The sequence below is a fragment of the Vulpes vulpes genome, chromosome 8, assembly GCF_048418805.1.
Source record: "Vulpes vulpes isolate BD-2025 chromosome 8, VulVul3, whole genome shotgun sequence".
Taxonomy (NCBI): Eukaryota; Metazoa; Chordata; class Mammalia; order Carnivora; family Canidae; genus Vulpes; species Vulpes vulpes.
In genome coordinates this window covers 111,230,592-111,258,513 of record NC_132787.1, presented here as the reverse complement: position 1 = coordinate 111,258,513, position 27,922 = coordinate 111,230,592, and the positions used below count along the sequence as shown (strand labels likewise).

Sequence of the window (27,922 nt, the reverse complement as noted above, 5' to 3'; positions counted from 1 at the left end):
AAGCCCCTCAGGGATGCGCACCTGACCACGGGGGAGTGTCCCCCCAGCCCGAGGAGCCGTGTGTCCGCGGACGGGGCCTCCTCATGATGCTCCAGCGCGCGGCCTCCGGACGTCAGGGTCCTGCGTGGGGGCAGCTGCTCCCGTCTCCTACCTCTTGTCCGTGTGTGTCGTCCGTGGTGCTCCTGCGGGAGGGGACTGGGATACGGCCGCCTACGAGGACATGGAGGAGCCAGCCCGGAGCGAGGGGGGCCGGGGGCCAGGGGTCTGCGGCAGGCAGGCGGGAGGGCCCCACGGCCAGTTGGCTCCTCCTCCTGGAGATGGGTGACGGGCGGGAGGTGTCACCATCTGACGCTGTGCCTCAGGGTCGCTGGCATCTCTGTTGAGAGTGGAAGGGTGGGAGGCCGGGCAGGGATCCTGCACATCTGCCTGCTGGTGCCGTGGTGCCGTGGCCCGGCCAGCGCGGAGCAGGGAGGGAACGTCTGTGTGGCTGCCCGGCCGGGCGGGTGGGGCTTCCCGCTGGGTTTGTGCAGTCGGAGGAGCAAAGCAGTCAGGCTGGCCCCAGCCTTGGCCTGGGCACTTGAGGGGCGGAGTCGCTCTTGGCCAGATGAGGACAGAGCCGGTTCGGAGAAGATGCAGGAGTTCAGGGTGGACCACATGCAGTCTGAGAGCTCTGGAGGCGACCGATGGGACGTTGAGGAGGCAGGAGGATGCAGGTGTCTTAGATGGAGCTGACCTGTGCAGGGGTGGGCTGGGCAGGGGTCTGCAGGCTGGGCAGGGGTGGGCTGGGCGGGGGGGCTGGGCAGGGGCGGGTGTCCACAGTGGCATGTCCGTGGGCCTCGTCTGGTGGGCAACACGGAAGGGCAGCCCTTGAGAGAAGCGCTGGCGTCTGGAGACCCGGCCTCTGGGAGCTCCCCCTGCCTTTCCTTGGCACGTCCACACGCCCCCGTCGTGCTCCACATAGCAGGTGCCACCGCGCGCCGGCCGGTGAGGGGTGTGCCAAGCGCAGGGTCCCCATAGCCCTCAGCGCCCTTGTGTCGTTGCACATGACTGCGCCCTGAGGGTGACGTCCTGGAGGTGGGAGCTGCCCCCTCCCCACCCTGCAGGCCCCTCCCCACCCCGCATGACCCATCCTCACCCCACATGCCCCCTCCCCACCCTGTGCCCCCCCACCCCTGCATGCGGGGTGACCCTGAGGCCGTGGGGCAGCTCTGCACGTGGCCGTCCTGGGCCTGGCAGGGCACCCGAAGCCGCCGCCGACCATGCGTCTGACACGTGGAGGCCGCCCCGGTCCGTGAGCCTGACTCCATCTCCGTCCTCACCACCCGCCTCCCGCCTCCTGACCGCCCCCCATCGCCGTGCCCGGGCGGGTGAGGGCGCCCCCGGCCCCGCCTCCCCCTGGAAGCCCCCGAGCCGGCCCAGCCCGCGGCCACCGCTGACACGGGGGTTCCGGTAACGACCAGGATCCTCAGACGAGTTTTGCTCATTTTCGGCCTCCACTGCTGCAGATCCTCACACAGGTGCTCGCTGGGCCTCTCGAGCCCTGGTCGCCGCCCACACGGCCCTGGGGAAAGGGACCGCGGCCTTTGCACAGGTAGAAACATAGATTCGAACAAGAGCGGTCACTTGTAGCTTTTAGAGAAAACCCTGGTTTTCCTTTAAGAAGGTCCTTATCTGGGATCCCTGGGTGGCGCAGTGGTTTGGCGCCTGCCTTTGGCCCGGGGCGCGATCCTGGAGACCTGGGATCGAATCCCACATCAGGCTCCCGGTGCATGGAGCCTGCTTCTCCCTCTGCCTGTGTCTCTGCCTCTCTCTCTATCTCTCTGTGACTATCATAAATAAATAAAAATTAAAAAAAAAAAAAAAAAAAGAAGGTCCTTATCTAAATCCCGTGAAGACGGCTCAGAGACGTCGGAGTCCGGACGGTGCTTAGGCCGACGAGGCCGCCGGGTGCTCTGGCCGGTACGGACACCACCCCACGTGCTGTGGCCCCGTCCGCGCTCACGCCCTCTGCTTCGCCCGCAGCCCAGGACCGGCCTCGCCCGGCTGCACCGCGAGGGGCCGGGCGGCGCCTGTGACGTCCGCCTGAGGCTGACGAAGGACGTCCTCACGATCCAGAAGCAGGACGTGGTCTGCGTCCGGGGCGGCAGCCACCGCGCACACGTGAGTGCCCTGCACCGCCGGGCTCCGATAGCTCTGCGGGCTCGCGGGGGGTGGGGGACGCGGGTGGGGGCCGGGCGGGGGCTGCGGGCAGGAAGGACACGGGTGGGAGGTGGACGCAGGTGAGGGGGGATGTGGGCGGGAGGGGATGTGGGGGGATGCACATGGGGGGCACGTGGGGGTGGGGGCCGCGGGCAGCGAGGATGCATGTGGGGGATGCAGGTGGGGGGAGACGGGGGGATGCACAAGGGGGGATGCAGGTGGTGGGAGGACGTGGGTGGGGGCCTGTGGAGAGAGACCATGGGCGGGGGGGACATGGTGGATACACATGGGGGGACGCGGGCGGCGGGGGACACGGGGGGACACGGGCGGGTTGACCACTTGCAGCCCTGGGGATGTTCCTTAAGGAACAGCCGCCCCTGTGGTTTTCGTGTCCCCCGCGTGGCGCCCTCCCTGCCTTCCTAGTTTCTCCCGTGAGCGCCGTCCCCCCCACCCCCGCCCCCGCCCCACGGGCCACGGTGTGAAGTGGACACGTCCTCGTGGAAACAGAGAAGACGCAGAGTGAGGGTCACCTATGGCCGAGCACCTGCCGCCGGAAGCGGGAGCAGTGATGGAGCCGCGACGTCTGGTGTCGGGAGCTGCTCCCCAGTCCCCGGCGTCCCGGGACTGACCAGGGGCCTCGCTGCCCACGCGGCGTCCTTCCGGCCTCCGTCACTCGGCCTGAACTTCTCCGACGGGGAAGCGACGTGCTGATTCGATGCCGCACAATGTTGCGTGGAGTTGACGGGAAAGAGCTCGGGGGCCTCCGGGGAGCTCGGCTGAGACGGGACACGCCTGCCACCTCCTGCGCGGCTCCGTCTACATCCACATCCACACGGACGCCACGTGTCGCTGCGCAGGCCCAGGCAGGAGCCACACGGACGCGGCGCAGAGTCACGTACTGCACAGCAGTTCTCCCTGTTTGGGGACATCCCCGCCGCGACCCCGTCCCGTTCGCCGCGGCCCCGGGCCATTCTCTGTGGTTCTCTGGGTCCTCACGACCTTCTCCTTGGAAATGTGGTGCTCGGGGCCCTGCCCCCATCTCTAGCCCCTGACCCAGCGTGTCCTCCGTGGGCGCGGATGGCGGCAGAGCGTGGGGTCCGACCTGGGACGGCCGATGCGCCCCCCCAGAAGTGATGCCGGGCTCGTGTGCACCTCACACACCTGGAGGCCGCAGGTGCACGTGCCTCCCGCTTGGAGCCCTCCTGACCGCCCGGGACCTCGCCTGCCCCTCCTGCACCCTCCCCAGTCGCTGGCGCCCTTCCGGATGCTCCCTGCGGGTCGGGGACAGAGGGCGGGGGACGGGTGCTGCCCCCACTGCCGCTGCCCTCCCTGCGGCCGGGGTCAGGGTCGGAGGGCGCAGGTCACCAGCCCCTCCTTCCACCTCCAGGCCCACAGCCGCGTTAGGGAAGTGTTGGTGACCGGTTAGGAAATCCTCCTCCCTCCTCCCTCCTCTCCCCTCCCCCTCCCCCTCCCCCTCCCCCTCCCCCCTCACCTCCCCGTTACCCCTCCCCCTTCTCCTCCCCCCTCCCCCTTCCCCCTTCTCCTCCCCCCTCCCCCTTCCCCCTTCTCCTCCCCCCTCCCCTTCTCCTCCCCCTCCTCCTCCTCCCCCCTCCTCCTTCTCCTCCCCCCTCCCCTTCTCCTCCCCCCTCCTCCTCCTCCCCCCCTCCCCCTTCTCCTCCTCCCCTCCCCTTCTCCTTCCCCCTCCCCCTTCTCCTCCTCCCCTCCCCTTCTCCTCCCCCTCCTTCTCCTCCCCCCTCCTCCTCCTCCCCCCTCCCCCTTCTCCTCCCCCTCCCCTTCTCCTCCCCCCTCCCCTTCCCCCTTCTCCTCCCCCCTCCCCTCCTCCTCCCCCCTCCCCCTTCTCCTCTCCCCTCCCCCCTCTCCTCCCCCTCCCCTTCTCCTCCCCCTTCCCTCTTATCACCTAAAGAAAATGTCTGTTTGTAGGGGAAGAAGTAGCTTTTTCCCATGTTTCAGAGTCTCTGTTTCGATTGATTTACTCTGGTCATCCCTGTACGGTGACACGTCTTCCTGAGTCGTGAGTTTATGCTCCTGGTTTGAGTCTGCACAAGGGGGTGGGTGCTCCCAGGGAGGGTGCGGGGGCGCGTGTGCTGGTCCGTGCTTACAGTCCCGTGGGGGTGCCGTAGGGGACTGTGTCCTCGCGTTCCCGTGTAGGACGTGGGGGTTCGGGGGTCTGAGCTCAGCTCCCGGCTGAATGTCCGCCGCCCGTCTGCCGGCCTGGGCCCTGGGGACGCCCTCGGAGAGCCTCGCAGGGAGCGCGGGCGCAGGAGGACGGGCGGCGTGTCCGCGGCAGGGAACGAGCCCGGTTCTGGCGTCGGCCCCTCTGTTGTGCGTGGGGGAGCTGGCGTCCGTCCACCTGCAAGACCCGGGCCGAGCGGGTACAGGTCGTGCCCCCTCTGTCCCCTGCCGGCAGCATGAGCACCGGGAAGTCCCGGCCTCGGGGAGCAGACTTGGAGACCCTTGCGGACGTTGGCGTCGGACACTTGGGGCTCCCACGCAGGCTGGGGCTGCATCACGGGGGCGTCTCCTGCGCGGACACGGGGGTCGTGGGAGCGTGACGGCCGTGGAGAGTGACGCAGCGAGCTCCCAACGGGGGTGTCTGTGCACCAAGATGAAGACGGAGCAGGGAGCCCGCACCTGTGTCCAGTCCGTCAACGCAGGAGACGCGGATCGCTGTCTGGGTGACGGACCCAAAGCCTCGCACGCGCCGGCGAGACCTGGGCCCCGGGTGGGCTCCCCAGGGTGGGCTCCCTGGAGGCAGCGGCCGCGTCCGGCAGAACGGCCGATCTCACCTGATGCTGCTTCATCCCCGGGCTCATGCCCCGCGGTGCCCTTCGCTGCCCGTTCTCCGCTCCCTACGTCAGGCGGACGTAACCGTCAAAGCCCAGTTCGGGACCAAGGGATGAGACGGTATCTCCGTGAGGACCTCGTCCCTTAGGTGTGTGAGGAACACGGCTGGATTGGGCTGGGAACGGGGTTTTTGAATACTTTAGATTCCAGACTTCATTCTTTGCAAGTCTCATTAGACGCTTGATTGACTTGGTGATTATTCCCCGACGAGCAGGAGCGGCCCGGCCCGAGGAGACTGTGGGGGGGGGGGGCAGGTGCATCCCGTCGGGGGGGACGTGGACCCCGTGATGAAGGACGAACGACCGGGCGGTGGAGTAAGGAGACGCCGTGGGATGACGCCCGTGTGCAGCCGCGGGTCGGCCCGCAGGGGCTTTGGGAGCTTCTCCAGGACTTTGAGTCCAGCCGTCGGTGTCTGGAGCGGCTGTGAGGTCATGGGAGGTCGCGACCCGCCGGTGGGGCCTGGGCCAGGGACACCCGGTTTCATCGCCATCCACGGATGCTCACACGTCTTGTTCTGAAACTCAAAATTCTTACGTACGAACGAGGCCACCATCAAGCTGGAGCCCGGGTACGGACACCGCCCTCGTCACAAGCGCCCGACGGCCGAGCCTTCCTCCCCGCGTGGACCCAGCGATGCCTCCGCGCTGCACGGGGGAGCTTGGAAGACCGGGAAGCTCTTCCCCGAGAGCCTCCGCATCCTGACGCTTCTGTGAAGCCTGGTGCTTTCCCGGAGTTCCCGGGGCTGCTCCGTGTCCGCGGCCCGGGCTGCCCACCCCGGACGGCGTCCCCCCACCGTGCCTGCCGCGGCCCGCGCTGGGGTCCCCCTTCCTGCTCCTCTGCGGACGGCGGCCCAGCCTGTGACCCTCCAGCCCGGATCCCCTGCAGATACCGTCCCACGGGGACGGGACGGCGACACGGGGTGGGGGGCAGGCAGTTGGTCGCGCGGCCACTTCCTACGTGGGAACGTGACCCTCAGCTTGCAGATGCAGATCTTGGCCTCGCAGGCGTCGTCCCGTCACGCAGCCTCGTTTGCCCTGAAGGCAAGTCGGCGGGTGGCAGGGAGCGGACACGGTAACGTGAAGACCAGGCCGCGGGGTCCGCGGGCTCCTTACCCACCTGTGTCCCTTCCTCACCCGTTGGGACGGGCGCCCCGGAGCTCCGCGCGCATGGACCCATTTTGCCACAAGGCGACCGTTTTCTGATGTTTCCCCCCACGATCCTCCCGAGGTCCATATGCGGATCAAACGTCAGATTGAAAGTGTCGGGGGCAGAGTCTGTTAAAGCGGAAACGCTCTGCTGTTTCCTCTGCCGTCCGCCCGGTTGCTCTCGGTGGGAACAGACCATCATGTTGACGGCGGTTGGCGGATTCCGTCTGGGGGAGCTTGCGCTTCCCCGCCCTCGCGTGGCCCAGGTCCCGAGGCTCCCGCCGCCCAGACTTTCCGGTGAGAGCCCGGGGCCCGTTCCCGGGTCCCCCACGCACGGTCGCACTCGGTGCTCGAGGAACGAACGAGGGAGGGAGTCGGGGGGGCCCTCGGCCTTGCTCGCCGGCTCCCGCTCCCCAAGGTGCCCCGGGGCTTTGTGGGGGAAGCTCCGCACGCACAGGGGCCGCGCCGTCCTCCGGCCCCGGGACTCGGGTCGCGTCTCCTTCTGCGGCCCTTTGCGTGGCTGAGTCGTGCTCCTGGTGTTCAGGGCGACAGACACCCAGGTCCGTCCCATCAGCCTGGAGCCGCGTCCCCGACCCGCAGCTGGTGTCCTCGCCCACGCGGTCCCCAGCGGGAGCGTTACAGCCACAGGGAGGTGCACAGGGTGAGCTTCCCGGGTGAAGTGTGACCTCCTGGGGTGGGACAGACGCCCCGTAAGCCCTGGCTCTGTCCTCATCCCGGGTCCCGCGGCCCCGCAGCCCCCGCCTTGCCCCCGGTCGCCATGCTCGCACCCACACTCAGCGAACAGGCCGACAGCGTCTACACTGTCACTTGGAAAGCGGAGGAAGCGTGACATTCCTGGTATTCCCATAAAATCCTTCTGGGGCTGGAGCCGCGTGACCCTCCGCCCCCTCCGCCCTGGGCTGGTGCTGCTGCCTGACGGTCAGTGGTGGGTGTAGACCACGCAGAGCCTTGCTGGTGACTTCGCCGTGTACGGGCCTCGGAGTTGCTGCTGGTTGCAGCCGCGCCCGGACCCCTGGCTTGGTCACCACCAGCCGCGTGAGCCCAGGACGGGGGTTCCAAGCACGTGAGGCTCAACGCCAACCCCTGAGACACGGGCCTGGAAGTGGTGGGACGCGCAAGAGGGGGGGTGGGAGGGAGCCAGGCTGGGGCTGTGGGAAGAACGGGGGGGGGGGGGGGGGCGTTGGGAGCAGTTGCAGCTTCACCGGCCCGTCCCCGGGCGCGTGGCCCTTTCTGGGGCCTGTGACCCTTGACCAGCGCAGGCGGGGCCCCTGCAGGACTTGGCCCAGCATCGTGCATGCGGTTGTGGGAGGGCCCGTCCGTGCGTCCGTAGTCCGTCGCTGGTTTATTAGCGTCCTTGTGGCCCAGGAACTCCCCTGCAGGGGCGAGGCTGCTGCACGTGAGCGAGGCCCCTTCGCAAACGTGTTTCAAACGGTGACTTCAGTTTAAACGAAGAATCTTTTATCTGCATTTCGCGCTCACTGTGATGCTGCGTTTTAACCTGAACTTGCTCTGTTTTCTGAAATCTCTTAAAGCACAGAACTGTTACGCTTCGCAGACAGCCCGGCGGCGGCTTGGGCCTGAGCATCAAGGTAGGCACGTGTCCTTCCGCGTGAGGCTCCCCGTGCGCGGGTCGGCGCGGCCCTGACCCTCCGTCCTCTGCGTTCCAGGGAGGCGCCGAGCACGGGGTCCCTGTCGTCATTTCGAGGATGTTCAGAGGCCACGCAGGTAACGCGGCCGGACCCGCTGTGCACCGGGGGCGGCTCGTCTGGCGGCGCGCTGGGGGCTGGCGGGCGGCTGCGCTTTGTCGGCTTCATGCTTTGGCTGCGGTTTGATGTCCGTGTCCTCTGCGCCCCCCGACGCGGCCGTGTGGATTCACCTCCGCCGACACCCCAAGCCCTTAAGGAGGTACCGACTCCCCGAGGGGCCATCGGAGCCGCGCTCCGGGCTCGGGGACCGCAGGGGCTGGGACGCCAGGTGGTCTCGGCAGGTGACCAGGGGCCCCTGGCTGCAGTCGGCCGCGCTCACGGGGCGTCTGCGGGAACAGCCGCGTCCCGCCCTCCAGGAGCAGCGGCCACGTGGGCCTTGGGGGCGAGCGCACCGCACCTGCCGCTGCCTCAGGTCACCGTGCGCAGAAGCGGAAGGTGCACGTGGGGTCCCTGCCCGCACTCCCGGGTTGGGCGGCTGTTTCTGCAGCGGGGAGAGCTTTCCAGTAAACTCACTTGGTTAGATGGTGCATAGCAGCTCAGCTGCTTCCTTGGTTTAAGAGTTTATTTATGTATTTGACAGAGCGAGTGAGTGCAGGTGGGGGGAGGGGAGCTGGCTGCTGGCTGAGCCAGGAGCCCGATGCAGGACTCGATCCCAGACCCTGAGGTCATGCCCCGAGCTGATACCAGGGGTCAGACCTGACCCGACCACCCGGGCGCCCTGACCTGGTCCCCTGCGACCGTGCACCCTGCCAGCCGTGGGAGCGCGGGACCCCGGGCTACATGTGCAGGGACTCCTGTCCCCGAGCTGGACGTGAGTCGCTTGGGTCCGTGGACCTGAAACCAGGGGCCGGGGTGCGGTGACCCACGTGAACTGAGCTCCTGAACGCTGACGCCCCGCGCTGGGGATCCGGCCGGGGGGAGCCCTGGAGGACCCGCTCTGCTTTCTCTCAGACGCTCGTACTGTTCGCCCGCCTGCCCGCCCACAGCCCCATGGCAGAGCACCCGGCAGCCCAGGGATGCCCGGGAGCCGGTCCAGGCCTAGGGCATCCACCGCGTCCTGCGGAGGCGAGCACATGGGGACACCGACTGTGACTCATTCGTGCAGAAATAAAAGATTTCAGGAGCACCTGGGGGCTCAGGGGTTGAGCACCTGCCTTCGGCCCAGGGTGTGATCCTGGGGTCCCGGGATCGAGTTCCGCATCGGGCTCCCTGCATGGAGCCTGCTTCTCCCTCTGCCTGTGTCTCTGCCTCTCCCTGTGTCTCCTGTGAATAAATTCTTTAAAAAAAAACAGTTTTAATCACCACTTTGCATCATCCAAACCGCTACACAGTCCGGTGACTTGGCAAGTCGGGACTTGCTCCTGGAGACCAGAGACTCCGGGTGGGCGGGTGGTGGGAGGTGGGACCCTGTCGGGCAGGGAGATGGCCGGCACCCTCCGCGGCTTGGAGTCCCGCCCTGGTGGTGGCAGGTGTCGCCGTCCCAGAGGGAAGGCCCAGCCATTGACGCAGCTTCCGCCTCCCACCCGGGGAACCTGATGTCCCGCTGGTTTGGGGTCAGGAGTGGGGCGGCTCTAAGCTGTAGGGTCGAGGGGCCATCGGGCTGCTGCTCGCGCAGCCACGTTGACAAGCTCTTGGGGAGAGCCCGTGTTCGGGGCGTTGGCGGCGAGCCTGCCGTCAGAGACCTGGGAAACCAGGCAGCGGGGGAGGCCCCACGTCCAGGAGGCGGCCGCCATGCGCGACCTCGCCCGTGCGGGGATGGGCGTGAGGGGCGTTGGTGCGACGAGCTCCGGGGACGCAGCCGTCAGCGGGGTGCTGGCCGTGCTCAGGAAGGGGCACACGGACAGCCTGGGCGGGCCTGCGGGCGAGGACTTTGCGGACGGCCGGTAACGTCCGTCGTACGTCCAAGGGCCACGGGGCTGCCGTGGGGAGCGGGTGCGCTGGCGGCTCGGGCACGTGCGCGGGAGGGGCCTTGCACGCGGGGGCCGTTGGGGAGCGTGGAGGCGAGCGGCCGACCCGCGTGTGCTCTGAAGGGAGCCCGGACGCTGCTCTGAGCCGCTGGCCGGCCCCGCCAGGTCCCTGTGTCCGTAGCGGCAGCCGCATCCAGTGGCCTTGGGTCGGATGGGCGGTGGCTCCGGGGGTCAGGGGAACGTGGAGGGGGGGTCACGGCCCATGGCAGGTACGTGCCTTCCGGTGCGCGGTTACCTGTGTGAGGCTGAGGGGCTTGGAGCAAGAGCATTTGAATTAACGGGTGATTTCCCAAGGATGTGACGTCCACGGAGGGGAGCTGCTGTGGGCACGGGCGGGGCGTGGGCAGGGCGCAGATGGGGGGGTGGGTGGGGTGCAACCGGGGGCGAGGGCGGGGTGTGGATGGGGTGCAGCTGGGGGCCGGGTGGGGTGCAGATGGGGTGTGGCTGGGGGACCAGGGGGGTGTGGGTGGGGTTCAGCTGTGGGACTGGGCACGGTGCAGGCAGGGTGTGGCTGGGGGGGTGCAGGTGGGGTGTGGATGAGGTGCAGCCAGGGGGTCGGGTGGGGTGTAGCTGGGGGGCTGGGTGGGGTCAACTGAGGGCATGGATGATGCGCGGGCAGGGTGCAGCTGGGGGGCCAGGTGGGGTGCAACTGGGGGCTCAGGGAGGTGCAGCCTGGGAGCCCGGCCGGGGCTGCACCTTCCATGTAGTTCCCGAAGCGCTTGGTGCTCTCGGGCTCCGCAGGCAGCGCCAGCACGCCGTGCCCCGTGTGAGGCTCTGCTCCGGGTGAGGCCATGCCCCGTGTTAGGCTCTGCCCCAGGTGAGGCTGTGCCCCAGGTGAGGCTGTGCCCCAGGTGAGGCCGTGCCCCGGGTGAGGCCGTGCCCCGGGTGAGGCCGTGCCCCGCGTGAGGCTGTGCCCCAGGTGAGGCCGTGCCCCGGGTGAGGCCGTGCCCCGGGTGAGGCCGTGCCCCAGGTGAGGCCGTGCCCCGTGTGAGGCTCTGCCCCGGGTGAGGCCGTGCCCCGTGTGAGGCTCTGCCCCGGGTGAGGCCGTGCCCCGTGTGAGGCTCTGCCCCGGGTGAGGCCGTGCCCCGCATGAGGCCGTGCCCCGCGTGAGGCCGTGCCCCAGGTGAGGCCGTGCCCCGGGTGAGGCCGTGCCCCGGGTGAGGCCGTGCCCCGGGTGAGGCCGTGCCCCGTGTGAGGCTCTGCCCCGGGTGAGGCCGTGCCCCGTGTGAGGCTGTGCCCCGGGTGAGGCTGTGCCCCGGGTGAGGCCGTGCCCGTTTGCTCTAGGGCATGGGCAGAGCTCCGGGCACTAGCTCGTCCTCCCGCGGACGGCGCCCTTCCGAGTGTGTGTTGCACGGGGAGGCCAGGGCGCCTGCACGGACACAGGGCGTAATGTCGGTTGTCGATGGTACTGTGATGAGAGACGTGGATGAGCCGGCGCCCCCTGCGCCCGGGCGTGAACCATGGACCTTGAGGGAGCCTATCAGTGGGGACGTGCGGCAGCCTCGTCGTGCGGTGGGGACGCTGGGTCACGTGCAGCACAGAGATGGTCCGCGGCCCCAGGGCCGACTCCCAAGTCCCTGTGAGGTGGGGCCGAGAATGAGCATCACGGAGGTCGTGGATTCAGGTCCAGGTGGGGAGGTGTGGGGCCGTGAGGTGGCCCAAGGAGCGGGGCCTGTCCTCAGTGCGGCACATGTCCAGCCGTCCGCGTCCAGCTCGCCCATCCTTCCACGGAGCCGTCCCGAGCAGCCAGGGCTTCCGCTCGGGTTACACCTGCGAGACGGCCCCCGTAGGGCACGGAGACACGGGGCGGCCACCCCCGGGAAGGGGAAGGGCCCTCTGCTCATCTGAGGAGGAGGAGGCCTTCGAGCAGCCTGTCACCCCCTGAACTGGAAGTGGACCCCAGGCCCACGCAGGCAGGGGGAGGGAGAAGCTCCTGCCACTAGCAGGGAGCCCACGCGGAGCTCCAGCCGCGTCCTGAGCCGAAGGCAGAAGCTCAGCCGACTGAGCCACCCAGGCCCTCGACTGCTCTGTCTTTAGGGGCCACAGCGCTGCGCCCTTCCTCGTGCTCCCCACGTGGTGACGGTCACGTCCCTGCTGGGCCCTCACCCTTTCTGGCTGCACCTCGCCTCCTCCGCTGCTTCTCCCTGGTTCTCCTGTTGCAGGAGCTCGTAGCTGCCTTCCCCGGCCGTGCGCTTGTGTCTGCACCGGGCGTGCACTCGGTCCTGCCAGGGAGCCAGGGGCGCACAGGGACGTGGGGACGGGCGGGAGGGCAGGTGCGGCGGCTGTGGGACCGCGTCGCGGGGTAAGCGCGAAAACTCTTCGAGGTCCCAGGTTCACACGGAAATTGTTCCTAATTTACTGTATTTTGTGCATAAATTTCCGGCAACGTGTGGCCGTCGCCGCCTGACTCTTTACTTGTTACCGGTTGAGGAGCCACCGGTGGTTACCCGACTGCGGACAAAGTCTTAGGCGTGACGCAGTGAAATTGTGCTGCTCAATCGGGAAACTCCAGCGCCTCGTCCCGGTTAGGCCTCAGGTTCGCGGTGACGAACGAGCTGGTGAGCACTTGTTCCTCGAGTCTCCGGTTGACCTCAGCGCCTCGCGGTCATGCATCTGGGCCGGCGCCGCCTTTACCTTGTGCAGAAATGTCTAAAACGTGTCCGGGAAGCGCCTGCACACTCGTGGGCTTTTGTTTTTCTAACGATGACATGAAGGAGTAGGATATAAGGGGCAGAGGAAGTGGTGAGGATCGCAGCCCCGGCCACGTGGGGCCCCACCGCCCTCCCTGACAACCGTCCCTGCTCGTACGCCCGGCCCCCGGGGACTGCGCGGGACCTCGGCCTGGAGGAAGAGCAGGATCGGTACCTGGACGCGTGCACACGTGGATGCCCGTGCTCGGGCCGGGCCCGTGTGTCGTCACAGACCCGCGTGCCTCTACACACCTACGTGTGAGCGTGTGCAGGACGTGCTGCAGCCACCGAGACGTAAGCTCCGCAGAAGGCCAAGTACCCCTGCGGGTGTGGGGAGGGCTCGCGCGGCGGCTCCGGTCCAAGGATGGAAACGGCGCCGGGGCCTCGCGGCTGGTGCGCGTAGGATGCCCGTTCGGAGACGGCCCCGGAGTCTTGACGGGAATCGAGGACGTCGTTGGTCCTGGTTGGCTTCACTGTCCTCGCCGTGACGCGACGGGTGGGGTGATCTCGCCGACACACGGAGATCGGACACGAGCGAGAGGCCGGCCCAGCTGGGTCGTGCGGTTGGCAGAGGCCGTCAGGGCGTCAGGACCGTCCCCCTGTCGGGGGCGCTGGGCCGGGCAGTCCCCCCTTCCCTCCAGGGGTGCACCGCGCTGAGCCGCCATCTGGGGCTTTCCCTCGGTCGGCGTCCTGGGGCAGCAGCAGGATGGACCGTGCGAGCCGGTGAGGGCTTCGTGGGGGAGCGCCGCAAGGTGCTGGGCAGCGGGGACGTCGGTCGATGACCCTGTGAGAATGTGGCCCAGTTACTAGGCTGTCCCCTCAGCCAGGACTGGGGCGGGTCCCATGGCCGGAGCCGGGAGCTCGGGGCTCAGCTGGGGCGGGCGGGGCTGGGAGTGTGGGAGGGTCTGAGGCCCCGAAGGACGCACCTGGCAGTGGGATGCAGGTCCTCGTGCATGCCTGACGCGCGTGTGCATGAGAGCACGCAGGTGGGGGACGTGCATGCGTGGCTGTGAGCACGTGTGTGTATGGCTGTGCATGTGTGTGCAGGAGTGCGGGTGCATGTGCGTGTAGGGCCCGGCCCCCTCCCTGGCCCGTCCTGCCTCAGCCCGTCCACCTGACCGAGCCCCGTGTGAACCCACCTGGTTCCCACCCGGCCTCCGGGCAGGACCCTGGCGCGTGTGTTCTGGGGTTTCCCGAGGTCCCGGCGCGCCCACGGAGTAGGTGTCCTGCGCCGAACCTCAGCCGCCCGCCACCTGCACCTCTCATGGGTCAGGACGGAGCCGGATGTGGACTTGACCACGTGAGACTCCACAACACCCGCGTAGGCCCAGCGTCCGTTAGCCCCGTGTTGCCTGGCGCCGGCTCCACCTGATGGAGAGGGAGCCCCTGACGCCAGCCTGTCCTGCTCCTGCCCCGGCTCGGGGCTTCCTGGGCAGAGTCTGTGTAGACGAGAACTGGGTCGATTCCCTGAACTCAGGACCGTGGCGGTTGCTAACTAAAGGCCGTGTTGCCTTCTCGTGGGCGATGCTCGTCGGAGACCAGGGATGGCATCGCTAGCGGCAGCGTCGGGCGTGCGCGGGCCCGGGGCCAGCTGCCGGGGGGAACCGCGCCGGTCCCCGTATTTAACCGGACACTAAAGACTGAAGCCAGCTCACGGGGCGCAAGTGCACACGCGGTAGTGTCGGGCGGCTGTGCTCGGGCTCCCCGGGGCCTCCCCGTCGTGTCCTCCGCGCCGTGTCTTTAACCACATGCGTGTGTGTGGAGTCCGAGTCCTTCCCGAGGAAGAGCGGGCACGCGCACGTCTGTGGGCACGTGACATTCACGTTCCGTGTTGTGAGCACACGCGTGTCGGGGAATAACTCTCAACGTGTTCCCCTCGGTTGTCTGCTCGCCGGGCGGGGCTGCTGCTGCGCTGCTGCCATCTTGCCTCCTCAGGGGCCCCGCACGCCCATGCACGCCCTAGTGCACCCACACTGCCGTGCCCCACGCACACTGACACACACGAGCTTGCACGCACGCGGTCAACCACAGGCGTGCACACACCCAGACACACGTGGTCACATGCACACTCATGCACACACGTTCACACGGGTGTGCACACATGCGTACTGGTACACAAACCTGTTCACGTGCACACATTGCCCATACCCACGTATGTGCGCCCTCCTGCACACACATTCCTGTGCATGTCCAGCCACGCACATGCACACACATGCACCCAGACTCATGCACGCACACGCACCCACACTCATGCACACACACGCACCCACACTCATGCACGCACACGCACAGCCGTACATACACGTGCACACACCCACGCATGCACATGCCCCCTGTGTGCTCTCAGGCACACATGTGCCCACGCAGTCACCCACCCTCGCGTGCACGCCCATGCAGTCCCCATGCACACGTGTGTGCACGCTCATGAACATGTATGTGCCCCCACACGAGCCACCCCAGTTGCTGCGACCCTAAGCTCGGGCGAGTGCACGGTGTCCCTGCACGTCCGCTAACCCCCGTGCCGCTGTTGCGACCCTGCAGCCGACCGGACGGGGATGCTGTTCGTGGGAGACGCCATCCTGCAGGTCAGTGCTCCGAAGCGCAGCCCTCGGCTCTGTGTACGCTCCGGTGATCGCTTGTCATCCTCAACCTTCTCCATTTGTCGTCTGTTCAGGTCAACGGCGTTAACGTGGAAAGCGCGACCCACGGAGAGGTGGTAAGTGTGCCTCGTCTTCTAACTTGGTTTCTGCCTGTCGTGTCCTTTGGTTACAGTGTTTTTCTTTCTAAATTATGTTTCACTGAGTGGGTCGTAGACGCGGAGATTGAGAAGGGGAGAGAAGCCCGAGGGCCTAGCGGGCGCGTCGCCGAGGCCCCTGGCTGCACCCTGCGCCGTGTGCGGGCCATGCGGGGGGGCGTGCTGGCCGGTGATGGGCCTGCAGAGGTGTGTGGGGCACTGGCGCTGCTCCGTGCCGACCCAGGGGTTGCACGCTGGGAGTGCGGGCGCGGCGGGCGTGCTCTGGGCGCTGTGCATCCTGTGGGCAGGCAGGGCGGCTCGTGGGGCCCACACCTGTGGACAGCCTGGGACGGGGGCCCCGTCCTTCTGAGTCGGGTCAGGCTGCAGGACACAGGGTGGTGCACATGGGGCGGGGGCGGGCCGGGTGGCACCATGGAACATCTCAAGTGACTGGGGTGGGGGGTGAAGGGGTCTCCGGGGGGGCCCAGGGCAGGGCAGGGGTGGCCCAGGGTGGGCGAGCCCAGAACACCTGGTCCAGGGGCACTGGCGTCGCCGCCCCTCACGGGGAACAGGCGTGATTTCAGCCTGTGACAGCCCCGAGGGGGCAGCAGGTGTCCCTTCCTCAGGGTTCAACTTTCCATAAAACCAGCCTCAGCCCCCGGCGCGGGTGACAGCTGCTCCCCGGCGGTCGCCCGAGTGGGGCCCACTGAGCTCCGGGACCGCGGCTCGCAGCCCGTGCTGTCGCCCACCGGCCAGGAGCTCGCGTGCACCCCTCCTCTTCCCTCTGGGCCACGCTCGGCCCCCGATCCGCGCCAGGCGTGGGGGAGGCGCTTGCGGCCGGGAGCAAGGTTTGTGGGTCTCGAGGGACCGCGGTGTGGGTGTCGGTGCCCGCGGCTGGGGCACCCCCACCTGTCACGGCCCAGCTGCGCGCCGGGTGGGTTCCTCTGCGCAGGTTTGCTTTCTCGGGGGACAGACGGCGCGCGACCCCGAGGGACCCCGGCCCGGGCAAGGCCGGGGAAGGCAGCGTCCCCTGCCAACTCCCGCCCGCGCGAGTGCTCGGCACCTTGGAAACAGGCCTGCTCCAATCCTCGGGCCCCGCGAGCTTCTCAGTCAGGTCGTGGGGTGTGTGCGCCTTGTCGCAGTCGTAGCGCCTGCAAGACACGTGAAACCTGTGAAGGTCTCATGGATCACGCGGTCCACACCGGCACGCATCAGAGTAAATCATCGGAAAAGGGAGGACGTCAGCCCTGCCTGAGCACTGAGCACCCCAAGACGACTCGTCCCCCCCCCCACCCGGCTGTGCTGCCCCAAGCTTCAGAGGAGCTCCTTGCCGCGGGGGGACAGAAGTCTGCTTATTTCCAGGTGACACGTGTGGGACACGTACCCTTTCCCTCTCCGGCACACTCCGCACCGCGTTCCGCATCGGGGCCCGGTCAGCAGCCGAGTGCGACAGCCGTGTGCATGGGCAGGAGGAGGAGGAGGCCGCCCCGCAGGTCGGGGGCCAGGCCTGGGGCGCGTGTGCAGGTGCAGCTCCCGGGCCGTCGAGGCTGGAGCGGGTCGGCATGGTAGGATGTGTCCCGGGGATACTGTCGTCACCCTGCGCCCTCACTGCCTGGCCCGCCCCTTCCAGGCCACCCCCATCCCCGTGCCCAGGGCTGCGGTGTGTGGGGGGGGCGGCCCCGTGAGGGCAGGATGCAGGAGAACATGGGGCGCGGCCTCGGACACGGGGCCCAACATCCCCAACTCAGGGTGCAGCCTCACGGACATGGGGCCCAGCGTCCCCGACTCGCCCCTGACCTGGGCTCTGGCCTCAGGACCCTGGGGAGGACCCTGCGGTGGAGCCCCGCCCCCTGGCTGGCTAAGCCCCTGGGTGCTCCAGTGGCTTTTGTTGAGATCTCGGGAAAGTCGCATGGAAGCTGCATCAAAGGACGAGGCTGGAGTCCCCAGGACCTGAGGACACGGCTGGGCGTGAGCTGGGCAGCTGCCCGCAGCCCTGGGGGGACAGGACACAGGCGCCCCAGGAGCGCGGTGCAGGCCGACGGGCACAGTTACGAGTCTCCTTAGGGGCAGGGGCAGCCCCACGTGTGCAGGTGCAGCTCCCGGACCGTCGAGGCTGGAGCCCGTTGTTGCAGGGGCTGGGCTGACGGGAGAGGGTTGGAGCCGTCGGTGAGCGTGGACGCCCTTAGTCGGGGCTCACGGATGTTGTTGAACACGCGTACGGACGTCGCAGTGGGATGGAGACGATTCAGGACGAAGCGGAGCCTGCGTGACCCCAGGAGGGGCCAGAACACCCCGGGGCGCAGGACGTGGAGGGCGACGGTCCCCCGGAAGAGCCGCCCAGCTTCTCCGGCCCTGCGCCGCGGGCATCACCGTCACTCGGCAAACCCGACGTGGTGTCGCCGGGCGCCCAGCACACCGGCCCCAGGACACGCTGTGGTCCCCATCCTCGGGGGCCCGGTCGGCCTTTACTAAGGGGGGAGGCGCTAGCGCTTCCCAGTACATTTCTTCCCCAGAAAGGCTCAAGCGATGGAAGGTGCGATGGGCTCAGGTGTGGAGTGCGTGGGGCGTGCGTCTCGAGCCAGGAAGAGCGTGAGCAGGCCGGTGGCGCGTGTCCACCCGCAGAGACGGGTCACGGTGACCTGACCTGCCGTCGGGGGACGCTCACTTTCCAGGCTCCAATCTCCCTGAGCTCAGCGGGTCTCGGATGCTCTGGGGCCGTCCCCTCCTCGGGGTGGCGAGCGTCTGCCGTCCCACCCACGTCCAGAGAGGAGGGCTGCTGCGGGCCGTGGGCCGGGGGGTCGCTTGGGCCGGACGGTGACCTGCGCTCCCGACAGGTGCGTGATGGATCCCAGGGGTCCCGGCGGCCGTCGGGTCCTGCTGCGTCCTGTCTGCGTGGAGAGGCCGGTGCGGACAGTAGGGATGCCCCGCTGTGCCCCCTGGTCCGGGGGCCGTGACGCCCCATCCCCCCAAACCCTGAGGGTGACCCGACGTCCAGCAGGGAAGCGCAGGGCATGCAGAAGGGGCTCCCGCCCATGTCTCTGGGGTGAAACCCTACGGAGACCCCGAAGCTCGTGCGTGTGGCCGTGTCTCGGTTCCCGGCTCCCCACGTCTGAAAACTGGCGATTTGAGCCGATAACCACCCTCGCCCGACCTGACCTTCGGGTGCTCGTCCTCGAGGGCGCGGGAGGCTGGTCTGCGCTGAACGGGGCCGTGGGCCGCGGGGTCATCACCCGCGTGGAGCGGGGGAAGCAGGCCAGGCGCGTAGGGATCTTATCTTTTTAGCTGTGTCCCGTCCTTTCGTGACGGTCAAGTTGCTGTTCCTGTGTCGACAGGTGCACCTGCTGCGAAGCGCCGGCGACGAAGTGACCATCACCGTCGAGTATCTCAGGGACGCGCCGTCGTTTCTGAACCTCCCGTCAGGTAAGGGGCCGCGCGACCTTTGGGGCCCTGGGGGTTTCCTGCTCCCCCCACACGTCCACGCAGGCAGCGCTGCCCGACGGGGCGGCTCGGGGCCGTGCTCGTGCTCTGCGGGGGGGGGGGGGCGCCTGCAACCCCACGTGCTCAGCATCCCCAGGCGTCCTGTGAGGCCCCGCCAGGTCAGCTCGCTGGGCATAGTCACCCCCCACACACACACCTGCAGAGAAACACGTTTGCAGGTAAAATATCCGGGTCGGCTGGAGGAGCTTATACCACGGAACAGGGGATGATGGTGAGTCTACACTGGGCGGAGCCTGCCCTGCGCTCACTCGGGGGTTTTGTTCTCGCAACTGAGCCCTGACCCGGTGGCAGGTGGCGAGTCACACGTCTAGGAGAACGTGTTAATGTCGGGGTCGCCGTGACCTTTACCGACTACGCGGCCACCGTGTCCTCACAGCAGGTGTAAGGTCACCCCCTGGGGCGGAGCGGGGTCGGGTCCTGTCTTTGCAGCCGGGCCGGGCGCTGGGCACCTTCGTGCTCACGGGGCCGTAGCCGTGCTCGTCCCCTCGCAGTCACGTCACATCCCCTCGCGGTCAGGTCTCCCCCCCGGTGAACGTGCGGATCAGCCCAGGGTCACCCCGTATGTTTGGTCTCTCCCTCCTGCGGCTCCCCTGCTGTGGAGCCTCCCATCCCCCTACCCGCATCCCTGCCATGGAGCCCCCCACCCCATATCCCGTCTCCCACCATGGAGCTCCCCACCCCCAACCCCGTCCCCCATGGAGCCCCCCCACCCGGCACCCCCTCCCCACCGTGGAGACCCCCCACCCTGAACCCTGTCCCCTGCCCCAAACCCCGTCCCCCACAGTGGAGCCCCCCCACCCGGCACCCCCTCCTCCATGGAGCCCCACACCCCACACCCCATCCTCTGCCGTGGAGCCCCCCCCCCCACACCCTGTCCCCTGCCATCCGGGGCTCAGCCTCCGCGCTCGGGGCATCTGCAGCAGGAGGAGGGTCCACGTTTGATGGTGGTCGAAGGCCTGAGGCTCTGTGCTTCTCTCCCTGAGGACCAGAGCGGACCAGCTTCGGGCCGCGTGTCCCCACCAGACCCCAACGGGGCGACGGCACCCCCGGCCTCTGTTCTTGGGAAGCTGAGCTTCCTCCCGCTGCTGCACACGGGCGGGGAGAGGCCGCGTCCCCCCTTCCTGCGGGACGGTGCGTCGTGGTTGGGGCACTGGGCGCGAGCCCCGGGGGCACTGGGGTTGGAGCGTGGGCCGCGGGGCTGAGATGGGGCACCCAGGGCAGCGGGAGGGGGCGGGAGAGGACAGAGGGTCAGAGCGCCGTGGCCCTCCCCGGGTGGCCGTCCCGCCCCAGCCGCCTGCCCGCCAGCCCCCGGGAGGGGACGACCCTCGGGCACGCAGGCGCCACAGGAGCCCTGCCCTGGCAGCTGCGCCGGGTGCTGGGGACCGGGAGAGGCGCGTGGGCGCGTCCGAGCTCGCGGGGAGGCGGCAGGCGGCTGGTCCTCTGGGCTGCGGTGACGGCGCCACAGCGTGTCATGTCCTGGAGGCCGTAGGTCCCGCAGGCTGGGGTCGGGCGAGGATCCGGCTCGTCATGTCCTCGGCGCCTTTTGCAAGGTGACCTCCCCGCCCCCCCGCAGCACCAGCGCCTGCGCGTCCAGGGACTTGGCTTCAACCTACGCACCTCGGGGACACCCCGTCTGGTCACGACGGAGGCGACGTTCGGGTGAAGCACAGGGACTCGCGTGGGCAGGTGAAAGCGCCGCGGAAGCTGGGGCACGTGACGTGGGGACGTCTTCCTCCCCCGACAGCACGACGGCTGGGGAAGCATCGGTCCTCGTCCTCCTGAGTCCCGGGATGTCGTACAGCGACGTGGCTCTGAGACGCTCGTTGCACAACGGACTCCGGCCCTCCCGCCGCCCGGGCTCCGGCCTCAGGCTCCGTGAGCGAGGGCACCAGGGCATCCCGGGTCTTTCCAGAAGAACAGAAAGGCCTCGAGTATCGGCCGTGCACATGGACGTCCCGTGTGCGGCATCGTGGACGTGGACGGCGGTGCCCTCGTGGCCTGTGTGTCCGCCCCTCTGCCAGCCCCCGACCCCGGCGTCTGTCCCGCAGGAACCTAAGGCAGGTGGGGGGTGGGGAGGGATGCTCCGCGCTGGAGGCCGGCGGCAGGGGCCTGACCCGGAGCCACCGCAGGCCTGACGGGCATGTCCCCGGCCGGGGACGTCGGGGGACTGTGAGCTGCCGGCCGGAGGGCAGGGGCCTGCGCTGTTGAGAGAGGCGTCACCACCGGCCATCAGCAGCCTCGTCACCTGCGAGGTGACGTCGGCCAGACACCCGGGTCCCCATGTCTATACATGGACCTGCCCCCAGGCTCCCTCGGCCGCAGGGACGCTGATTCTGCTCGTTCAGGAAACGTCCCTCCCGCTGTGGTTTGGTTCCTTAGGAAACTCTGGTGCCCTGAGCGCGGGGACACGGGGCACCTCCCACACTCAGGCCGTGGCGCCAGGGCAGGCTCGCCCTTGCCTCGCCCCCCTCCCCGCCCTGCAACCGGGTCATCGCTGGCGGGAGCTCCTCCGTGCCGCAGCGGGGACCGCGCCTGGACCCCCCGACCCCGTGTCCCTCGGCTGCGGCGCCGTCCTTGGCCATCGTGGAGGATACGGGACTTAGGGGGCGTTGACTCCTCCCCAGCCCCCGGGGAGCCAGATGAGAGCCCACGTGGAGACGCTGAGGGGCGCCCTGTGCCGTCCTGGGGCAGCGCCGTGCAGTCAGGGACTGGGCCAGTGGGGTCGCCCGACGCCAGCGAGCACCCCTGGGGGAGCAGAGGAGGACCGTGCGCGTCTCCCCAGCTCTCGGGCTGCGCGGGTCACTGTAAATGCAGGAACGCGGCGTCCCACATGGGCGGAGAAGGGTGCCCAGGGGCGGGTTAGGGTCCGTCGGTCTGGCTGCAGCTCCACATGCCCCAGCGCTCAGCTTCCGTCTGTGGGGAGCGAGCCCGGTGGCCGGGAGGGGCTGCACACGTGGTGTTACCGGACCTTAGTTTTGATCCCGGGAAATGGGTGAAGCTCGAGGGCGTCTCGAGTTCGTGTGTCCCAGACGATGCCGATCAGTTCCGGGGCCTCAGGCTCGCGCTCCCCTTCCTGCAGGTCCTTGCCGGGGGGACACTCCCGGGACACGCATGGTCACAGGCGGTCGGCTGTGACACATCCTGCAGCTCTGCATCCTTGGTACCCCCCCCCCCGTCCCCCGACAGGCACCCGGACGGCCCCAGGCCAGGACCCGGGTCGGTGCAGGGTGCACAGAGGTCCCCATGGGACAAACCTGGGTGCTCGTGCTCGTGGCAGGGGTCTCACGTGGTCAGTTCTCGTCTTCACGTGGCCTCACCACCAAGATGGGGCCACAGGTGCTCAGGTGGTGCCGGAAGACGTCGGGGGGGTCGTGGGAGAACCGCCTGTGTTTGAAGCCGTCCTCGCGTGTGGGGAACGGCAGGAAAGCTTTCTCCTTTCCCTGGAAAATTCGCTGTTGCGTGAAGGTCTGTGGCTTCATCTTCGTCTCGCTGAGCCGTTCAGAGCCGGGCACGTCCTTCCCAGAGCGGGTGCTCTGAGCCTGAGCCTGAGCCTGAGCCCCAAGCGCCCCGAGCGCCCGAGCCGCGTGGACTGGGACGGGCACGAACCCGGCTGATTTCCTTGCTCTGTGCAGCGACGGCGCTGGGTGGAGCTCCTGGGGCAGAGCCTCGTATTTTGAGGAAGCAAATAAAACACTCGCGGGGCTTCTAGCCTGGTTCCCGGGAAGTTACGGGGACGTCGATGATGGTGTGACCGGCGCAGGGGCCCTTTCTGTCCCTGCCCGGGGCCACCTCACGCCGCGGCCCTGCAGGGGCAGGGACCCCAAAGCCGCAGGCGGGCAGGTTCGGGCGCAGCGTGGCCAGGACACAAGGGGCAGGAGAAACGGACGTGTCGGGGCGTCCGGGGGGCTCAGTCGGGGAAGCTTCTGACCCTGGTTTCAGCTCAGGTCGCGATCTCGGGGTCATGAGGTGGAGCCCGTGCTGGCTCTGCACGGGGTGTGGATCCTGCTTGGGGTCCCCTCCTCCCCCGCCCCGCCCCCCATCCCCCACTCTCCACCCCCTCACGAATCTGTAGGGCCCGTTGAGCTTCCCCGCGGGCAGCTTGGTGTCTGCGCCCGATGGGATGCACCGTGTCCAGGCTCCCCGGCGGCGCGGTCTCCGTGCACGGGGCGACAGGCGCGCGGCGGAGGAGCCCGTAGGGCCCAGCGGTTACCTGCTGACCGCGGTGAGGTGCAGGCATTCCCGGCCCCCGACCTCTGCTCCCGGCCGGTCACGGGGTTTCTGCGCATTGAAGACCTACCTGATTCGTCGTGGGTCCTCCGCCAACGCGAGTTGCCGTGGCAGGATCAGCAGAAAACGTCAAACAAATCAGTAATTCGAAAATTAAGGACAGAAAGTCAGGACTAGCGTCTACATTATCCAACACGACCCTAGTGGCGGGAAGTACGGGCACGGAGGTCCCCAGGCCGGAGTGGACAGGCCAGACGGAGGGGACGCCGCGGGGCAGGGCCGGGAGGGCGGGCGTTGGAGGCACCGCCTGTCTGGGAGTCGGCGCAGGGGCCGCGGGAACCTCACGCGCCCCGGGCCGGGGTCGGCGCCTGCGCTCCTCTGAGTGACCGTCTCTGCTTGTTTCCAGGGTCCCCGGGGCCGGCCGAAGACCACGGCAGTGGGGCCTCCTCCCCCCTGTTTGACAGCGGCCTGCACCTCAGCGGCGACCCCAGCAGCACAGTAAGCGCAGCTCCTCACCCACACGCCCCGGGGCTCGCGGGGACCGAGGAGGGTGCACGGGGCGGGGTGGAGGCCGCCCCTGCACCGCGCGGACATCGGGTGTGATGCTCGGCCCCCGTGAGGCTGTGCTCTGAGGCCAACCCCAAGCCAGCCCCATGGGCCGTGAGCCTCCGCCCCCCCAGCTGCTGCCCCGGGCCTTAGGGCACGTCCAGGCTCCCTTGAGAGGGCGCAGCACGGGCTTCACTCGCCCTCGGCAGGGGCCCCGAGACAGTAGGACGCCCCGTGCAGGCGGAGGGCGTCCTCCTGCCCCACGTCTCCTCCCCACCCCGACGCTGGGCCCCCGCAGCGCTGCCTCCCACAGGCCCAGACCCCTCCCCGCTCCCCGCGGCGCCTGCGGCCCCACAGCCTCCCTCCAGGGCACGCAGACCCGGATCCCGGATCCCGTGAGCGGCCTCAAGCTGGTCTGGGGAGCAGAGCGGCTGCTCTCCTCAAACGCGCGGCCGCTGGGCCTGCGGGGAGGGCCTGAGGACACGTTCCTAAAATTGCACCGTTTTCATTTTAATCTTTTAACGTGGCTCTTGATATTTAAAAATTGCGTTAGCGTCTTTGTGAGCTTTGAAGCAAAACACTAAAATACCAAAAACCAGAGCCCAGGAGCCCACGTCAGTAATATGGGTGCCAGGCCCCGTACCGTTCCCTGGTGCGCCCAGAAATGAACGGCGCCCTGAGTCCGGAGCTGCCCTCCCCTCGGGCAAGGATCGCGCCATCGGAGTGTGGACGTCCCTGAAAATAGGCCGTTTTGTTTTATTCTCAGGCTTGTAAAACATCACTCTGTTAGGGGCTGCCGGTTTGCGCCTCTAGTTACGGGGCTGTTTTTAGGGCCCACGCGTGTCGTGTAGGGGCCGGGTGTCCTGTGTCTGCCGGCTGCGACACGGCATCTAATTCTGTGGATGTGCTGCTGTTTATTTATCGATTATTGATCAGCAGTGAACACGCAGCTTGTTCTCTGGGTTTTCCGTCACTCGGTGCTGAAGTACGGCTGCGGCCACCCCCGCCAGGCCCCTGCTGCAGACACCGGGGCCGGGCTCCCGAAGCAGCGGCGCCGCGTGTGCGGAGGCGAGCAGGTGCGTGTGCACCCGGGAGTCCCCGTGGCCCGCGGCTTCGCGCCATTATGGACCTTTTGGGTTTAATGTTTGCAAATACGGGTGCGTCGCGAGGATTTATTTCCATCCCCGCCACCAGCGCGGGGCCGTGTGCTTTCTCCTCCGCGCTCGCCTTTGCCTGTTTGGTGAAGCTCTGGCCACGCGCTTGTGCGTAGGCTCGAGGCTGCCCGTGTCTTCCTCTCGACCCGCCGGGATTCCGCGGATGCTGGGAGCCGATACCCTGGGCTCCGGTCGCCGATCCCCCGTTCACAGCTAGCGTTTTCGTTGTCCTTGCCCAGTTTTTCTGTAAATAGCCGTTGATTTCAGCATCGCTGAACGCACCCGCGTCTCCATCTCGTGGACTTGGGGAAGCTTCTCGTGCCTTTGCCCCTAAAAGAGATTTGCTTGTATTTGCCTCTAAATACTTCCCGTTTGCTTTCCCCTTCGGGTCTCCAGAGCAATCGGGGATTCGTTTTTGTAAAACGTGGGAAAAGTGGGGATCAGATTCAGTTTTTTGGGAACCACTGGTGACCTGTTTCCTCAGGGACCGTGGTGCCACCTGCATCCTCGGGCACGTGTCCTGACGGCGGGTTCACCGCTGACCCCGGTGTGCGCCGTCCCGTCCCTAAGCCGGTTCCGCTCCTAATCCCTACGTGTCTGTAGTTCGTCCTCCCCTCTGTGGCTCCCATCCTCTCTCTCCCCCGTTTTCGTGTGAATTTTTAAAAGCTCCGGTCGGTTCCGCGGGAGTCTGGGGATCGTTCTTGTGACCACACGAAGTTTAGGCCGACAGGGCACGTCCTCTTTCCTGTTGCTGGAACAACCTTAGGGCTTCTCTAATATTTTTCCGTAGGGTTTATGTTTATCCTTTTTGAATCCTGACAACAGATTGCTCATCCTCCCACCTCTTGGCTCCACGGGTCCGCACACCAGACGTTTCTTCTCATGCTGACCCCGTAGTCCTTTCTCTCCATTTGCACCCTTGGGTGCTCTTGCTTCTCGCGGCGCAGTCTGACGCCTCGTCGGAGTGTGGGCATGGCTGACCTGTGCTCTGGCTTTTGTCCCCGATCGCGGACTTTGAGGTTTTATTGGTCCCATTTTGCTACATCATCTTCTTCTTGATTTTAAATTATTTTGGTTGAATTTTTCATGCATCTTTCTTCTAAAATTGTCCTCTGCACGTTTGAAATGTGGATACTTGCTCTCCATTCCTTTAGAGCCTGCCCTTGAGGCTGTGCGCTGGGGCTGCTTTGTTAACGGCTTAGAGACCCACGGCGACTCGAGCCCCTTCAGGAGGACGCGGGACCCGGTGACTCTGCCGCCCCCGCTGCCCCTGCTGTGCGGGCTGAGGCCCCTCGCCCCGCAGACGTCGCTCTCTCCGTGTGGCTGCGGGTGCAGGGGTGTCTCCCGGGGCAGCTTCCAGCCCGGTGACCAGATTCCTTGTCTTCGGCACCTCATGCACCTCGTGCTCCCCAAGTGTGCATCCTCGGTCTCCATCCTCCGTGCACCCTCGCGGGCCTCCCACCATCCCCACGCGGGGCTCCGACCGCCTGCCCAGGGCCCCTCTGTGGCGGAGCCTCGCCTCTCCACGGTTCCCTTTGCTGCCCGAGCGTCTCCTAGGCCGGTTCCTGGGATGTCCAGCTCTGTCCCGCGTCCTGGTTGAACCGTCTGCTGAGGGCTGTTTTCTTTAAAACCGTCGCGATAATGTGATTCCTCCTAAAGGAGAGAGTATGTGCATGGCGTGGGACACACCAGCAGTCACTTGGGAAAGGGGACACGGCCTGCGGGGGCGGGGGGCACACTCGGGAAAGGAGCACACGGGGCGGGGAGGCCCTCCCGCGGCCCCCGGCACCTGCTCACGGCCTCAGGCCGTCCGTGTTCTTGGGCTCCGAGCACACAAAGCTCTCGCCGCTGCGGGCACGGTGATGGGCGGGTGCTGTGGGTGCGTGTCCTCGGCCGTCCTCCTCACCCTTCCCACGGCAGGGGGACGAGGGACTCAGCTTATAAATGCTCTCGAACTCGCCGGACAGTCCACCTTCAGACAAAACGTCCGAGTTGTTCAAAACACGTCACAGAGAATCTGAATCTCAGAGTTAAAAACTAGTCATTTTTTAAAAGATATCAAGACTCCGGGTGCTATGAACTTTTTAAAGACCGCCCACCCAGTTTTCAGGATGGAAACAATAATCCCACGAATGATCCGGCGGCGGCTAGTTGTAGGTTCGGAGCCGTGGGGCCTCCTCGTCCACGTGCGGCTGGGCCCTGTCCTCGTCCCCGTGCTCAGCAGCGGGTTGTGTCCAACGGCAGAGATCGTGCGGGAATCGCGGTGTCTGGGGTCTCAGAAGGAACAGACTCCGCCCTGCGCTGTGTTTCCTGGAAAGAAGAGTCGGAATCATCCTCAGGCTCAGGATGTGGCGCCGTTTTCAGGATTGCTCGGATCCCTTTCCCTCTCCCGGGCCCGGGGCCGGCCGAGCGGGGGACGGAGTCTGCTCAGAGCAGGGCTATGACCTCAGGATCCCTCGGGGCTGGGCTTCCGGCCCCACGACGGACCCCACTGACCCCGCTGCGTCTGGAGCCTCTCGGGCGGAGGTGGCCCGGCCTCGCGGGACCCGCGCTCCTGTCTGCGGTTGCTGGGCGCGTCCCCGTGTGGCCTTGACAGCTTCTCTGTGTGTTTAGCGTCCTCGGCCCCCAGACGTGACCCCCCGCCCCCCGCGGCCCGAGGTCGGCTCTCGTGCTCCCTCCCCGCAGCTGCGTGTGCCTCCTGCGGTTTACAGTCCTGACTTCGTCTTTGCTGTCTCCCTATCAGAAATCCTCCCGGGATAAATATATTCACTACAACAAGGTCTCGGGCGCGTTGCCCTCATCTATTTAGGTTGAAAATTGCAGAATTTGTTTCTCCGCTTCCCCATGACCTCCCGCTCCCCTGCGAGCCCGCTGGCCCCTTGGTACCGGGCAGTGCTCACCTGGGCGTCAGGGAGGCCACAGCACGCACCTTGACGCTTTCCTGCCCAGGAAGGTCTCCGAGGTCCTGAGCGGGACCTGGTGCTTCCGCCCTGTGCTCCCACTCGGGTTCTCGGGCGCGCACCTGACCCCCCAGACCCCGAGCGACCAGATGCTTGCCGGCCTCCAGCTGCACCAGTGGATGCAGAGTAACGCTGGTCTGAGTCCTGCCCCTCGTGAGGAAACCTTACCAGAAAGGAATAAGGAGCTGCAATTAAGGAAAAGAAACCTGA

At 67.4% G+C, this 27,922-nt stretch overlaps 1 protein-coding gene across 1 annotated transcript in view; it reads left to right on the top strand.

Moving 5' to 3' along the window:
• The window catches only part of SNTG2 (syntrophin gamma 2), a 79,147-nt gene that overhangs the window by 4,327 nt on the left and 46,898 nt on the right, over positions 1 to 27,922 (top strand). The window contains exons 7-15 of the mRNA XM_072718836.1: positions 48 to 273; positions 1,237 to 1,367; positions 1,895 to 2,160; positions 7,763 to 7,819; positions 7,898 to 7,955; positions 15,135 to 15,178; positions 15,268 to 15,309; positions 18,660 to 18,747; positions 23,459 to 23,550. Of these exons, the coding sequence (XP_072574937.1) occupies positions 48 to 273; positions 1,237 to 1,367; positions 1,895 to 2,160; positions 7,763 to 7,819; positions 7,898 to 7,955; positions 15,135 to 15,178; positions 15,268 to 15,309; positions 18,660 to 18,747; positions 23,459 to 23,550 (1,004 nt within the window). The remainder of the gene's footprint in view (positions 1 to 47; positions 274 to 1,236; positions 1,368 to 1,894; positions 2,161 to 7,762; positions 7,820 to 7,897; positions 7,956 to 15,134; positions 15,179 to 15,267; positions 15,310 to 18,659; positions 18,748 to 23,458; positions 23,551 to 27,922) is intronic.